This window comes from Podarcis raffonei, chromosome 2 (genome assembly GCF_027172205.1).
Source record: "Podarcis raffonei isolate rPodRaf1 chromosome 2, rPodRaf1.pri, whole genome shotgun sequence".
NCBI lineage: Eukaryota > Metazoa > Chordata > Lepidosauria > Squamata > Lacertidae > Podarcis > Podarcis raffonei.
The window spans coordinates 125,317,818-125,332,907 of NC_070603.1; the positions used below are offsets into that span (position 1 = coordinate 125,317,818).

Genomic DNA, 15,090 nt, shown 5'->3' on the forward strand with positions numbered 1-15,090 from the left:
AGCCCCCAGCTCCCCTGTGCAAGAAACATCCCTGGCGCTGGTGTCTGAGGAGCCCCATGAAGAAACACACGCGGGGGGGAGACAGAGAGGAGCCCCCGCAGCCCCTTCCCTGGAGGAGACCCCTCCCCTCTTGGGGAGATCAAGCCCCCCCCCCCCAATATTAGCTGCCCTTTTCCTGCTGCTGTTTTCGCTCCGTCTCCGGCTGAGGCTCCTGCCTGGGGATGGTTTACCTGGAGACAGGCTGGTCATCGCCAGGGCGCTTTCTCATTGGCCGAGCTGGCAGGGACTTTCCTGCTCCGCCAAAGCCGCCCCCTGGCCGCCCCCGCCCCACAGCCACTTGGAGGGCGAGCATCCAGGAGGAAGGGGCAAGGGACACTTGAGTCGCCCCTCGCCCGCCTCGGCCCAGGAAGAGCTGCAGAGATGGACCCCAGAGGAGGAAGAGGAGGAGGAGGAGGAAGAAGAGCCCTTTGCTGCCTCTGGGCGACCCTCCTCCTCGCCCCGCCAAGGGGGGCCGGAGCCCTGAAAGGTCAGGGGGCGCAGGAGGGAGGGGAGATGTCTGGGGAGGGGTCCCAGGAGGCGAGAGAGATCGGGCCCCTGGGCGTTGCTTGTGGGCAAAGGAGGAGGGGTCTCTTGGGCTAAGGGAGGAGAAGCCCCCTCCCCCCGACAGGTGCAGAAGCTGCGCCCGGGAAGACGGAGGGGTGGGGGGAGGAAGGGAATTGGACGTTCTCCCCCCCCCCACGAAAGAGTGCTGGGAGGTGCGTGGAATGGGAGGATGACGGGCAAGGAGGATTTGCTCCCTCAAATAAGGTGGTCTAAAAAAAAAGAGAGGGGAAAACAGCACTCCCCCCCCCTACACACACCAACTTGGAAGATCGGAGTCTGTGCCCCTCCCTAGCCTTTCCTGTTACAAGGAGGGAAAGGGAAGTAAAGCAAGAATTATTATTCCTCTCTGTGGCTGCCACAGAGACCTGCCTGGTCCGGAAGCCCCCAGTGGTCGCCCCCAAAAGGCACCAGCCCCCCACCCCACCCCATAGCCCCCGAAGACAGAGTGGTCTCTCTCCTGGCACAAAAGGGGCCACAAACTCTGGCGGACCCTAAAAAAACTCGGAGCAAAACCTGCTCTCTTCGGCTGCCCCTTCATAGCAAGGAACCCAGCCGGACGCAAAGGGACTTCACTCCCGAGAAGACGCGATTTAGTCTGAGTGAGTGAGTGAGTGAACTCCAGAAGGAAGTCGCTTTAGGAAAGGAAAGAGGCGCATGGCCAATGGCTCCGTCTGTGTGCCCAACAGATTTCTCTCTTTTAGAAATAAGACCAAAGCATGAGTCTTTGAGTGGCATGAGGCAACTCAAGGGGTGACTGTGGGTGATCCACGGTTGAGAGAGGAAATGGATTTATTACTGGTTTCACTTTGGGAACAAAGCACATGGAGACATGGATTGTTCTCTTGAATGATTGTTCCAACTTTCTACCAGTCACCCACATTCCAGTGCACCCAGGATCACCTTTTGGGGCTGTTATGGCTTGGAAATGAGGGGATTTTAAAACTGACATATGTGTGTGTTTGGGAGCAGATGAAGCCCCCCCCCCCGTCTTCTTAGAGAGCCTTCCTGGTGGTGGCCCCATTCCTAGCAATGGGGCAGGTTCTCCCTCATCCTGCTGCGGGGTCCTAAAGCCTCCCTCTCTCCTTCCCACCCCTGCAGTGGAGGATACCCTGGTGGAGCTGGACTTCTTCCAGGAGAGCTTCCCTTCGGAGAAGAAGTCCGGGGAGTTCCTGCTGGAGTTTGACAACGAGGAGATCCTGCACGTGGACTGGGAGAAGAAGCAGAACGTCTGGAGGCTGCCGGACTTCCAGCGCTTCACCAGCTTCGAGGTGCAGGGCGCCCTGGCCAACATCGCCGTCATGAAGAACAACATGGAGGTGCTCATGAAGCGAAGCAACCGCACCCGTGCCCTGAACGGTAGGACACGCGAGGGGGGCAGGGGAGAGAGCTGGGGGGCAGGCAGGGGGTGGTCTCTTGGCTTCTGACCCGGAAGACCCTTCAGGACCCCTTTCTGCCTCCCCAGAGGGAACTCTGCTCCAGGGAGCCAGTCCTTGGCTGACTAAGACAGGCTAAAAGGGAAGGGAAACCTGGTGGGAGGGGCAGCATTGCACTCTGTACAAGCTCAGGGGCATTCCCAGACCTGAACACCTGGTGCAAAAATACCCACAGCAGTTAATGTAGGGCACATGGTGTGGGAGATCTTGCAGTCAAATCTAACAATGCATATTCTTTCTAGTTAGCATGTGAAGGGGTCAAGCCCACAGAGCTGTATTGGTGACAGAGGGACTCAGACCATAGAAATGTAATTGGTAGAGAGGAATTTGGGTGATGTCATTGGGGGGGGAGAAAGTAGTATTTTCTCCTCTCTCTTCCTTTGACCAATGATGGAGAGCTGGGGGGCAGGCAGGGGGTGGTCTCTTGGCTCCTGACACGGAAGACCCTTCAGGACCCCTTTCTGCCTCCCCAGAGGGAACTCTGCTCCAGGGAGCCAGTCCTTGGCTGACTGAGAAAGGCTAAAAGGGAAGGAAAACCTGATGGGAGGGGCAGCATTGCACTCTGTACAAGCTCAGGGGCATTCCCAGACCTGAACACCCGGTGCAGAAATACCCACAGCAGCTAATTGCTATGCTTTCCATTTCTAGACTGCTTAAAATGGGTTTTAATCCCATTTCTTTCTCCATCTCCTTCCTCAGTTGCTCCTTCGGCCACTGTGTACCCGGAAAATGCCGTGGAACTGGGGGACCCCAACATCCTCATCTGCTTTGTGGACAGGTTCTCCCCCCCAGTGCTGAACGTCACCTGGCTGAAGAACAACGAGGTGGTCTCCGAGGGCGTGGAGGAGACAGACTTCTACCCCAGCGTGGACAACACTTTCCGCAAGTTCTCCTACCTCCCCTTCGTCCCTGAGCAGGGAGACATCTACGTCTGCCAGGTGGAGCACTGGGGCATCCCAGAGGGAAAGATGGAGAAGATCTGGGGTAAGCACCGGGCAGGATTGGGGCTTTTCTCTGGGACTTGAACTCAGAAACCAAGATTCATGGCTTATAAGAAACACGTTCTGATGATCAGAGTAAGTTTCGAATAATTTATTCTGCTCTTGCTAGCTGTGGACACAAAAAGGTGCTCAACTGTCTTTTGGGGGTTCCTTGAGTTAGTTTCTCTCAGTTTACCTTAAAAGTGTGCATTAAGGGCTGTGGGGCAGGTGTGTCATGACTCCTGGGTCATTTCTTCCGCTGAACACACTCAGAGAAACAGAGTCCCTCCTTAGCCCTGTCCCCTCTCTCTCCATCCCAGTTTCCAAGGCGCCCTCTCCCATCCCGGAGACGATGGAGAACGTGCTGTGTGCCCTGGGCTTGGCCTTTGGCATCCTGGGCATCATCGCTGGCACCATCCTTTTCTTCAAGGCCATGAGGATGAACGATCGCAGGGGCTTCATGTGAGTCGAACCCGTTTCCCTTCAGGGGCTCAGAGACAAATGCAAGGGAAGCCAAAATACACAGCAAAGGGGTGGGGTGGGCCTCATCCTGCCCAGAAGGTGCTCAGCCTCAATACTCCCAGCTCACCATCTCCCTTCTCCTTCCTTTTCAGATAATGGGGGATTCCTTTCCTGACAGCCTCTTCCTCTCAGCTCAGCTCCTTTGCCAAGAGTCTCTTCTGCTACAAATCAGCTGGAAGGAGTTGCTTCCTCCGTGTGCATATTATCCTTAGAAGCTTTTTGGATAATATGTTTAACTTTCAAGAACAATTATGATAGCCAAAGATGCTTAGGCAGACTTACATTACTTTTCTCCCTTTTATGTTTCCCTCTTTACAAAGAAATTGCTCTGACTGTTTAAGTAAATAGGAAAAGTATATGGTTTACTCACATTAAATGTCTTAACAAAAAAAATTTTTTCTTCCAGTAGCACCTTAAAGACCAACTAAGTTAGTTCTTGGTATGAGCTTTCGTGTGCATGCACACTTCTTCAGAACATGCACTTCGTGCATGCACACGAAAGCTCATACCAAGAACTAACTTAGTTGGTCTTTAAGGTGCTACTGGAAGAAAAAAAAAATTTTGTTTTGACTATGGCAGACCAACACGGCTACCTATCTGTAATTAAATGTCTTGCCATGGTTCAACATTTACAGCTCCCTCTATGCAGGTTCTGAAACTCCCTGGTGCCTTTGCTTCTGGCTGTCTAGTAATCGTGCATTTTATTGAATCATAGAATTGTAGAGTTAGAAGGGACCCTAAGGGTCATCTAGTCCAGCCCCCTGCATTGCAGAAATCTCAGATAAATCATCTCTGACAGAGGGGCTTGTGGTTTGGCTGCAGATCCTCCCCCAAACTCCATGGTTGAGTCAGGATAGTTTTCTGTGGGGGTTTCCTGCTTTGCCTCATCTTGTATCTGCATGGCTCAAGGAGACCCCCTGCCAACAGAGGGTCAGGCATACTAATTCCTATCTCCACCCCACTTACCCAAAACCATTCACCTCCCTCTCCAGTTTTTGGAGAGAGCCTTCCTCAGTTCCGTGCATTGCACTGCAGGAATACACCCCTCAGGTGTTTCCTTAATCCCAAAGAGGATTCATCCAGCTTGTTGGGGAAGTTTAGCTTCTAAGAGAACGCAAACACCTTTCTCGTCCACATAAAGCAGAGTTGTATCTGTATGTGTGGAAGAAAAGATCCCTTCTTCTTCCGCAAAATTTTCCCAGTGGCTTCTGTGCAGCCCAACTGCTGTTTTTCATACATGCTCCCATATTTCCAAAAGCAATGAATAAATCTTACAGTTTGTTGATTTGTTTCTAGTGCTGTTTTCTATAAGCTCTGGATATATTTATTATTTTAAAATGAAAAGGTGAACCATTGAGGAAATGGGTAGCACTGCAACCAGAGTGGCTACATTGATCCCTCGTGTCTCTAGGCCCAGATTCTGGGAGATGATAAGAGATCAGGAGAGCCAGCGCTGGCGCCTCCCTGCCTTTCCCTGGTCTGCCTGTCTGTCCCCTGCTGGGAACAGGATGCTGGTGGCAGGGGGACCCTGATCAGCCTGATGATGCCTTCTGGTCTTCAAGGCCTGCTGTGGGTTGTGTGATGCCACAAAGGACCTGTGGATTCCCACAGGACCCCACAGGAATCCCACAGGACCCATGGATTCCTACTCTGGGGGAACAGAGGAGAGAAACAGAACAGCCCATACCCCTGTCCTAAAATGCCTCACCAGATCCAAGCACCTGCTCTTCCTGAGACTGGAGTGATTGATGGGGGGAAGAGGGAGGAAATGTGCAGAGCCCCCCTCCAAATTCAGGGTGAATGAATGAAGGTCTTCTTCCAGGGGCAACAGCACACTAGAGAGGTGTGTGTTTCAGGACATGCAAGGTCAGGATGTGACCCAGTCAGCCTGGCCAGACCTCCATCATGAGTTGACTGTGTTGCCTGGAACATGCCTTAAAAACCTCAGAGAAGGATTCACTCTTTGCTGGTAGCTCCCTGTCTTGCCCCTGTTTTTGTGTGCCTCATTAAGATAAATTAATGCAAGGAGTTGTTCAGCTCCTCCTCTCCCCCCCCCCCTTGCAAGAGTCTCCAGAAGGTAAATGACACCACCGAGTGGGGTTTGGGAGAGGCGTCCTTCCTGGCGCCAAGCCTTGAGCAGGAACATCTCAGAGGCCAACAGACAAGGCCCAGCTTGCTGTGCAATCTCATACCTTCTTCTGAATCTCAGGTGGTGGGATCCAAATTGCGGGGGGGGGGGGAGCCAATTAATACAGCAAGACAGAAGGCAGAGTTTGGCAGAGGGGCAGGGCAGGAGTGCCGCCAGGGCAAGATTTGGGGGCAGAAGGCCAGGGCCCCAGTGGGCAGAAGGAGCAGGAGGCCCCTCAAGGCTGCAGGGCTGACTCTCCACATCTGGAAGCAGCTGAAGTAACACATGCTACCAGTAAGGGGGGTAAGAGTCAGAGTCTAGCATTGCCAAGAGACCCCAAGTGGGCAAGAAGGGGCCCCTGAGCAGTGATCCTTCAGTATGGCAACATTCCTCAAATCTGGGATAAGTCTGGTCTGGTGCAAGTGAACAGGGGCCTCCACAGCAGGGGGGCTGATCCCCAAAAGTCAGAAGTTGGAGAAGGGCTGATCCAGAGGGAAAGAGTTAGGGAGAAAGTGGGGTGCGGGTGGCCTGATCTTTGCAGGCTGTCTTCCTCCTCCTTCCTCCCTCTTGCCTATCAAAGGCTCCTTCTCCCCTTCCGCAGCCCAGGACACAGTCAGAGACCAGCAAGTGCTGCACTCTAAGGCGTTTGGCAAGAGCCACGCGCTTCCTGCCCAGCAACTGATGACCAGGCAGCGTCGGGACCTGTGATTGGCTCCCATCAAGCCTCCCCTCCAGGAAAGTCCCCAGAAAGACAACACTATAGACCCCCCCCTAAGCAGCAGCAGCAGCAACAGCAACTCTGCTTTACCCCTCCCCCAACCCTGTTTTGTGCTTCAAGGCAGAAGTGGAGATTGTGACATTCGGGTTCCCTCGAAACAGGAACTTTTTAAACAAGTCATTGGTTTGAGCAGCTCTGGCTTTAAGATCCGCTTCAAAGAATTACCGGGCGGGGGGGGGAGTTAAGAGGGTGTCTTCTCCCCACTGTCAATAATCATCCATGTAAAATGTGAAATCCAAGACTCTGATTTCTATTTCTGGGCTTAAATGCAAAACTGCAAATGATAGACTCTTCATGTTCCAACAACAACTACAACGTTTGCAAGCTGTGAGCTTGTGACAGCCTCTGCATTCTGCATTTTGCTTCAAAGAGGAAGGAGGCAATTTTATCCCAGCACTCACCCCCCCCCAATAGTGGGAATTCTCTGCATCTTGTTTTTCTGAAGGAAATAAATGCTTCAAAAAAGGACCAGTCAAATAGGGTGTAAGCATGGGCACAGCCGGGGTGGGGGGGTTGGACAGCTGCCCCCAATCAATAAAAATCAATTAAAATACAAAGCAAACTGAGGTTCTGACCCCAAACAAAAGGCCTGTCCCCCCAGAAAAACAATCATGGCTACGCCCATGGTCGCAGGTTATCTGTACATGAGCTTCCAGTTCAATAACTGGATTTGCACATTGGCCCAGTTCCTGGTGGTGGCACAAAAGAGGAGCAACACCTGAGGGCAAAGGCTCAGTTTAAGAGTGGAGGAGTCACTTCCACAGAGAGGGGCCTTGGCTGGAGAGAGAGAGAGGGAGGGAGAGAGAGGAGGAAACTCTGGGTCCAGATCACTTCGGAATACAAGATGCTCAGGGATGGGCTGCCAGGGGACAAACTGGGTGTGAGAAATGTGGGTTTTGTGGACCCTCAGAGGCACTGAGGCTGAAAACTTCAGATCTATATTCCACAATGGCTCGCATGGGAGAAAGGAAGAAAGGACTGCTCCACTGTAGCTGCAGCTTCATGTTTTACTGCCCTCTCCCCAATGTGAAGGAGAAGCAGAATAATCTCCCGGCAAGCAGGAAACGGGGGCAAGGGCTTGGCCTGCAGCCTTTCTCCCTGCTGTGCTAGATTTCTCCTTGCAGGCAGTGCCAATGTAATTTGGGTGTCCATGCAGCTCCTGCCTGAGGCTGGGAAGGAGGCCTCTTGGAGGAAGAAACAGACCAAGGGGAGGGGGCAAGGGGGTCCCTGGACAGGAGGGACAGGATCCAGGCAGCCTGCTCCCTGGTGACAGAAGCAGGACTTCTGGGCCCATAGCACGTGTCTCCCTCCCCCACCTCTCCCTCCTTCTGCCCCCTTGTTTCTGGCAGCAGAGGAGACGCTGCAGAAAGGCGCTGGGGGGAGTTTCGCTTCCCCCCACTTGGAGGCCTGGAGCACAGCTCAGCATTCGGGGAAATGAAAGAGGGAAGCTGGTCACGATCCAGGAGACGGAGGTCAACCGGGAGCGCAGCAAAACCTCCTCACAGAGAAGTAGCTTCCAGCCCCCCCAACAGCACAGCCCCCCCCTTCAGCCCAGCAGCAATGGCTTAAGAGGAATTGCCATTTTAGGGACGGACCCCCTTGGGAATGGCTGAGCTGAATGGAGTGGGGCTGGGGAAGCCCCATAGCACCCTCTGCTAGAGGAATAGGGGCTAGTTGGCTCAAGGTGGGGGGAGATTTCCTTGGAGAGCAGCCCCCTCCCTCTTGCGTCAGGAGAGCAAAGTGGGTCATCTCTTCCTAAGGCAGGAGGGAGGAGGAAGAGGGGAGAACGTGTAGATCCATCCAAGTCCAGCATGGATCCTCAAGGCTATGGGGCACGACCCACAGGAGAGGGTGGGGGTGTTTCAGGTCAGCCAGGATGTGGCCCAGTCAGACTGGCCAGACCTCCTTCGTGGGTCGGCTGTGGGGCAGAGACAGGTCTCTTCAACCTTTCCAGACCCCAGACCCCCTTTCAACCCAACATGCATTTCTCCATCTTTATATCTGCGAGTTTTCAGGGCTCCTGTTTCAGCCCACATGGGATCAGGCTGTGGCCCACCAGTGGAAGACCAGGGGCACAGAACATGTCCTAACATCCCCAGGGAAGGAGTCACTGCTTTTGGGGGTCTTGATCTGCTGTTTTCCCTCCTCTCCCCATTCTGCCCCTGTTCTGTGTGCGCCTTGTAGAAATGCCTCCTTCCAGAAATGAATGCAAGTCGAAAGAGTCGTCCAGCTCTTCCTCTCCCTGGCAAGAGGCTCCAGGAGGGACATGACCCCCCAGAGAGGGGTTTGGGAGAGGCGTCCCTTCTGGGGCCAAGGCTTGTGCAGGGACATCACAGGGACTGGCAGACAAGGCCCAGCCTGCTGTGCAATATTATACCTTGCCGTTGTCACGGTTTCTTTAGAAGGGGAAATGGGATCTTTTTTGCAGATCCTCTTTCAGCAAAAGAGCAAACATTCTCCTGGATCTCAAGGCAGAAGCAAAGGAGAACCTTCTGCAAAGTATCATGTGGGGAGGGGGGCCAGGGGATCTGCCAGGGGAAGGCTGTGGGGCAGGAGGCCAGGGCCCCACTCAGCAGAAAGAGCCGCAGGTCCTGTGAATGTGAAAGGGCCCATTTGCCTTGAAATGGGACCGTTTGAAGAAGGAGAGTCTGCCAAGGGCACGTGGTCCCAAGAGCCTAAGATCATCAAAGGGCCTCCCCCAAATTTCATCCCTGCTATCTGGGACGAGGCCTGCTCCTGGAAGGATCAAGCAGGGGGCTCTGAAGCCCTTTTCCTCCTCAAAGACTCATGGAGTTAGAGGGACCTCAGGGGTCATCTAGTCCAACCCCCTACATTCCCTCTCTTCCGCAGACCAACCCTGCCTGCGGTTGGTGATGCCTGGGTCTTTTTCCCTCTGAGGAATCCCTTCTCGTCTGCAGATTTTGTAGCCTTTGCTCCCTGTCTTAGTGTGAGCTTGATGGCCCTGCTTCCTCCTCTGCCATCTTTGCCTCTGCCATTACATTGTGAGCCGCCCTGAAATCTACAGTTGAAGTATAGAAATTTTAAAAATAAATGAATACATGTAAATATGGGCCCCTGGGAGTGTTTTCCTCTCCTTTCTCTCCTTCAGCACACTTTGGAACTCCCTGCCTAATGAAACCAAGAGGCGCCTTCTTCATTCTTCTCTTTTTGGCACCTGATGAAAACATTCTTGCTCAGACAAGTCGACCCAGATGTTGAGGAAGCTGAGGTGGTTTTAATGTTTGTGGTTGCGATTTTTCTCTTGGTTTTCTTGGTTTATCTTTCTGTAAAGCACTTTGAGGTGTTGTTCCCCACCCACACACACACACAATGAACTGATGTATAAATTTTATGAAGTGAAATAAATAAACTCCCCTGAGTGTTTCCCCCTCACCAGCCTCCTGGGATTCTTGGAGGCTGAGGGGGCCCCCCCACTAGCAAAAAGTGGTTTGAAAATGGTGTCTGGTCTGCTGCTCTGCTGGCTGACGCTGCCTCTCAGTCTGATAAAGGGGTGCAAAGGGGGCTAATGGAGGTTGTGTCAATTCCTCAGGAGGACGTGGTGGATAAAGTCAGGACCCACCATGGGGGGCACAGGGTCTCCTTCCTCCTTGCTTCCCAGCCCCCAAATGCCGGGGGATTGGGGCCAAGGAGTGGGGCTGGGGGGTTCGTGGAGGTGCCATCACTTCAGGGGGTCGTGAGGTGTGGCAGGTGGGGGTTTCATCTGGACATCCATCGTGTTTTCCTCTGAGTTCTGAGGGGATACTAGAAATTCCCTCAGACCTTGGTCAACCTTGAGATTTCCTGTCAGTTTCCCCCAGAAATAATAAACAGGGCAGAGGAGTCTCTTAGGGAATCCTGGAGTGTTTCTGTGGAGAAAAGGGAGGACATTTCCCCCCCTCAGAACAGGCAGGGAAATTTCTGTGGAACCTGGGCAGAGACAAGGGAGCCTCACTCCGCCTGAGGTGTTTCCCGCTCTTTTCTCCTGAGGGAGCCCAAACATGAGGAGAAAATGGCTTCCCTGTGGAGATTGGCATCCTTCCCTCCTCAGGGCCTGAAGGGTCAAGGAAGGGATGCCCAGGGGGGCAACGGACTCCATGTTCCCTCCTCCAAGGGGCCCAAAGTCAGATAAGTGGAGGAATAGAAAATTCCCTCAGGTGTTTGAGTCACAGGAGGATTCAAAAGATGTTTTCTTCCCTCCCCCTGAAGTTTGTGGAAACACTGGAGAAGGCATTTGTCTCTCCTGAATAGCTAGTTTGAAATCAAATTCATAATGGAATCACCTCAGGAGACCATGCGGTGTGTGGAGGGTTTTCCCAAGGAAAATGGCACCCAAAGTAGTCCCCTTTGATGGCTGACACACAGACTGGATTGAAACAGACATTTCTTTCTTGTACTAGGATGTTTGTGTGGTAAACCACCTTGGGGTGTTGAACGGTTACATTAAAAGGCCTTAAACAAGTCAATAACCCAAAGGTGGGGAAGTGCTAGAGGTATGACTGAAGGTCACCTTCCTTCACGTGAAGTTGTGTGGAAATGGGGGCAGATCACCCCTTTTTCTTACACCCAGGATTGTCAAGTGTGGCGCTCCTTGAATATTGACATTTAAAAGAAATAAACTAGTTCAAGGACCACAGAGGGAAACTGAAGAAAATCTTCACTGGTGCGACTCAGAGGAAATACTCTCAAGGCTGTGAAATCTGCTTCTGCCTTGAAGTGGGTCAGGTGAGGATCCTTAAGATCACAAAAGAGCAGGATATTTAGAGAGAAATTGACAAACTACTCTCCCTGAGGAGATTAAGTCAGCAGGGTGAGGGTGGGAAGCAGGGACTCTCTCCGAAAACGGGACTCATCCTCCGTGTCACAGGGCTGTGGGGAGAAGCTTTCAATAAATATATTTGGCCATTCACCATTTTATGGAATTGTAGAATTGGAGGGGACCCCAAGGTCATCTAGCCCAACCTCCTGCAATGAGGAATCTCAAGGATCAGGGTCCCCACCAGGGCTTGAAGGACCAGTCCTGGCAGTCTGACAAGATTCATGGCTGTTTTCAGGGACTTCTCAGGCTCCTCCAGGGAGATTCAAAGCATAAATTCTCTAGCAGAGAGGTGCAAAGAAGTAATCAAGTTGCGCTAACTTGCAATCAACAAGCGGAAAGGGAAACAGAAAAAGAAACTTTCCCCAAATGACAAGCAAGCAACAGAGGTGGGGGAGGGGTGGACACTGTCGTTCTTGATCTGTGACTCCTTCCATCCACCTTCCAAGGAGGTTTCCACCCTCTGAGCATGGACAGAGGGCAACTGGCAGGAAGAACAGAGCTTCTCCATGTTACCGGAAAATCCGAGGGCTCCCTTGGACAAACAAGACACCAACCAGAGCAATTTAGAAGCAAATCAGCAGCCTGTAGGCTTGGTCTTAATTGAAGAAAGACTGTCGCGACAGGACTCCCACCGCCCACAAGGTGAAGCAAGATGGAAGCCCAGAACAAAAGAAGACCCCAACTTTTATTAGCTCCTAATCCCCTAAGTTACACCCCTAGAAATACATCATATTTACATCATGACTATATTAAGAACAGGAGGAGTCAGGGGAGGGGTTGCACAGGTAATCTGAGTATCCTGACACCTGGCCGGAGCCCCCCTCCATTCCTCCCCATGAGTCATTTTCAGAAAACAAAGGGAAAGGCGCAGTTTCCTGCCCCCTGAGGGGAATCCGGTCATGGCCCCTTTGTCATAGTCTGTGTTGAATACACTAGTGTATGCAGTTCGTTGTGTCTTTGATAGTCTTTCGTCTGAGCCCATCAAGATGACTATCAAGGTTGCTATGTCAACTGGGAAGGGCTGCAGAGTACGTGCCTCCTCGCTCAAGGGATTATGGCTGACTGGTATCAGGCCACCCCCCTTTGATAGTCCTTGTAATGTGAAGCAGAATAAAAGTGGTCCGGTGAAAATCCGATATATGGCTGATTTATGGTGAATTTATGAAGAATACTGTCATTGAAGTTCAAAGCACTTTCGCCTTTCCGGAAGCGGTTTGCAACATTTTGATTAAATCAGTCACGGTCAGTTGAACTCGGAAACTTTGTATTAAAAGACTGCCAAAGACAGAGAAGCGAGCACCTGCTGCCTGCAGTACCTGTTTGGCCGCTATAAGAGGCGCTGTTCGGTATCGCTGATTGGCTGAAACGGCAGCCGATTGACCCAGAGTTCAGGCGGCTGGTCTACCCATAATAAAGATAGGACGAGGTGGAGCGTTGCAGGAAAATACATGAAAATAAAAGGATTCTACGCGGAGCTGTTGTTGTTGTTTAGTCGTTTAGTTGTGTCCGACTCTTCGTGACCCCATGGACCAGAGAACGCCAGGCACCTCTGTCCTCCACTGCCTCCCGCAGTTTGGTCAAACTCATGCTGGTAACCTCGAAAACACTATCCAACCATCTCGTCCTCTGTCGCCCCCTTCTCCTTGTGCCCTCCATCTTTCCCAACATCAGGGTCTTCTCCAGGGAGTCTTCTCTTCTCATGAGGTGGCCAAAGTACTGGAGCCTCAGCTTCACAATCTGTCCTTCCAGTGAGCACTCAGGGCTGATTTCCTTCAGAATGGAGAGGTTTGTACCCGCCTTGTAAACATCGTAAAGCAAGGATTTTATTACTAAGGTTGTGAGAATACCTTTCTTCTTTGTGGAGAAAAGCAATTAACTCTACGTTGGGGCAATTTAAGTGATTGTGCTGGAGGATAAGAGCTAACATTGAGAACGGAATTCACCCCTCCCCCAAGACCCGGGAGCGATCGGTGAGAGAGCCTGCGGAAGAGACATAAAGACTTTGACAGCTGTCAAACTAGCTGTCAAAGTTGGGAAAAAAGGAGAACTTTGTTTCTGCTATCTTTGCTGGTTATATTCGTTACAATTTGGTAACAAATTGTTAAAAATAAAGAAGAAAAGGCTAATTTGACTTTTGGGTTGGAACTGGAAGATATTAAGAAACTAGAATCCCTCTAGAGGGGGTTTAGGACATTACAAAAATGGCTGTAAGTGGAAAAATACTGGCTGAACTGGAGAAGACTTTTTTTCTCTTGGGAAAGTTGCAGGAACAGAGTGATGTTTTGGCAACAAATGTGATAATACTGAATGGAACAGTAAATAAAGTTGCTGAGCCTGGGAGGGACTTGACTCAAGTTTTTGCAGTTGAACAGGAAAGTTTTGCAGTGGACTTAAAAATTTTTGCAGCTGAATATGAAAAGAAATTTGAGAAATCTGAGAATGTGATGAAAGAGGAACATGATGATTTGAAGGAAAAAGAAGGAGGAGCTATAATGTCACAGATGATTAAGGAGAACCAGAGGCCGGTTAAGATGGATATAAAGGAAAATAAGACCAGGATGATGAAAATTTGGTTTGAATTGAAGAATGGAGAATGGAGAGATCTCCCTATGTGGAGATCTGAAGACCTATGGAATACAAACTTGGCTAAAGTCGAAAATGGAGCTTTTGGGACATTTGGACTTAAGAGAAGTAGGAAACAAGATTTTGGCTCCATTTTTAAATACGGAGGCCTGGCTGGAAGAAACATGGACCTTATTGGGACAGAGCTCTTTCGAGATTCGGAGTTTAATATAAAGGACTATCAAAAAAACCGGCAGAGAGGAATTGAGAGAGAATTGAGAGCCTCGGACGTGAGGTCGCCAGGCTGACTGCAGATGGACTGATGGACTTTTTGTTGGGGTTCGAAACCGGGAAAGGGTGTGGTGGGGCTTTGGGAATCCAAAGGGTGTATAACTATATTCTGTTTTAATTAATTTGGTTTTGCCACTAACATAAAAATGCGGATTTCGGGGAAGGGAATTGGGGCCGACCTTAGAAAAAGACTTTTAAGAATAAGTATTGACGTATAAAGATTGAGGTTTATAAGTTAAAATTGGTAAATTAAATTGAGGGGGTGAACCTAGAAAAAGATTTTGAAGAATAAGTATTGACATATAAAGATTGAGGTTTATAAGTTAAAATTGGTTAACTAAAATGAATTAGAGAAAACAAGGTAAAGTTTGGGGACAAGAACTTGCTGAGCTAAAAATTAGAACTGGAATACAAGAAGGGAAGGTGTGGGGAAGTCACGGAAATTGGTCATTGACAGTAAGAAATGTAAGCTGTATGTGTGTTTAATTGTCTTTTTTTTCTTTATGTTTTGTTTTTATTTTTTTGAAAATTTCAATAAATATCTTTTTAAAAAAAACAGAATGGAGAGGTTTGATCTTCTTGCAGTCCATGGGACTCTCAAGAGTCTCCTCCAGCACCATAATTCAAAAGCATCAATTCTTCGGTGATCAGCCTTCTTTATGGTCCAGCTCTCACTTCCATACATCACTACTGGGAAAACCACAGCTTTAACTATACGAACCTTTGTTGGCAAGGTGATGTCTCTACTTCTCAAAATGCTGTCTAGGCCTGTCATTGCCCTTCTCCCAAGAAGCAGGCGTCCTTTAATTTCGTGGCTGCTGTCACCATCTGCAGTGATCATGGAGCCCAAGAAAGTAAAATCTCTCACTGCCTCCATTTCTTCCCCTTCTATTTGCCAGGAGGTGATGGGACCAGTGGCCATGATCTTCGTTTTTTTGATGTTGAGCTTCAGACCATATTTTGCGCTCTCCTCTTTC

At 50.5% G+C, this 15,090-nt stretch overlaps 2 protein-coding genes across 4 annotated transcripts in view; one reads left to right on the forward strand and one right to left on the reverse strand.

The window, feature by feature from the left end:
• Positions 1-15,090, reverse strand: part of LOC128409463 (H-2 class II histocompatibility antigen, E-S beta chain-like) — a 36,676-nt gene that overhangs the window by 13,186 nt on the left and 8,400 nt on the right. For 2 of the 3 annotated variants that reach the window (XM_053379976.1, XM_053379975.1), the window contains one exon: positions 11,173-11,762. The gene's annotated coding sequence lies outside the window, so the exon portion shown is untranslated. Of the gene's footprint in view, positions 1-11,172; positions 11,763-15,090 lie in introns of those variants that run through there. The other variant, XR_008329226.1, reaches the window with a different exon arrangement.
• LOC128409475 (HLA class II histocompatibility antigen, DR alpha chain-like) lies at positions 177-3,914 on the forward strand. Its single transcript, XM_053379993.1, has 5 exons — positions 177-526; positions 1,702-1,959; positions 2,736-3,020; positions 3,337-3,478; positions 3,631-3,914. The coding sequence occupies exons 1-5, from the start codon at positions 421-423 to the stop codon at positions 3,632-3,634; spliced, it is 795 nt and encodes a 264-aa protein (XP_053235968.1). The 5' UTR covers positions 177-420; the 3' UTR covers positions 3,635-3,914.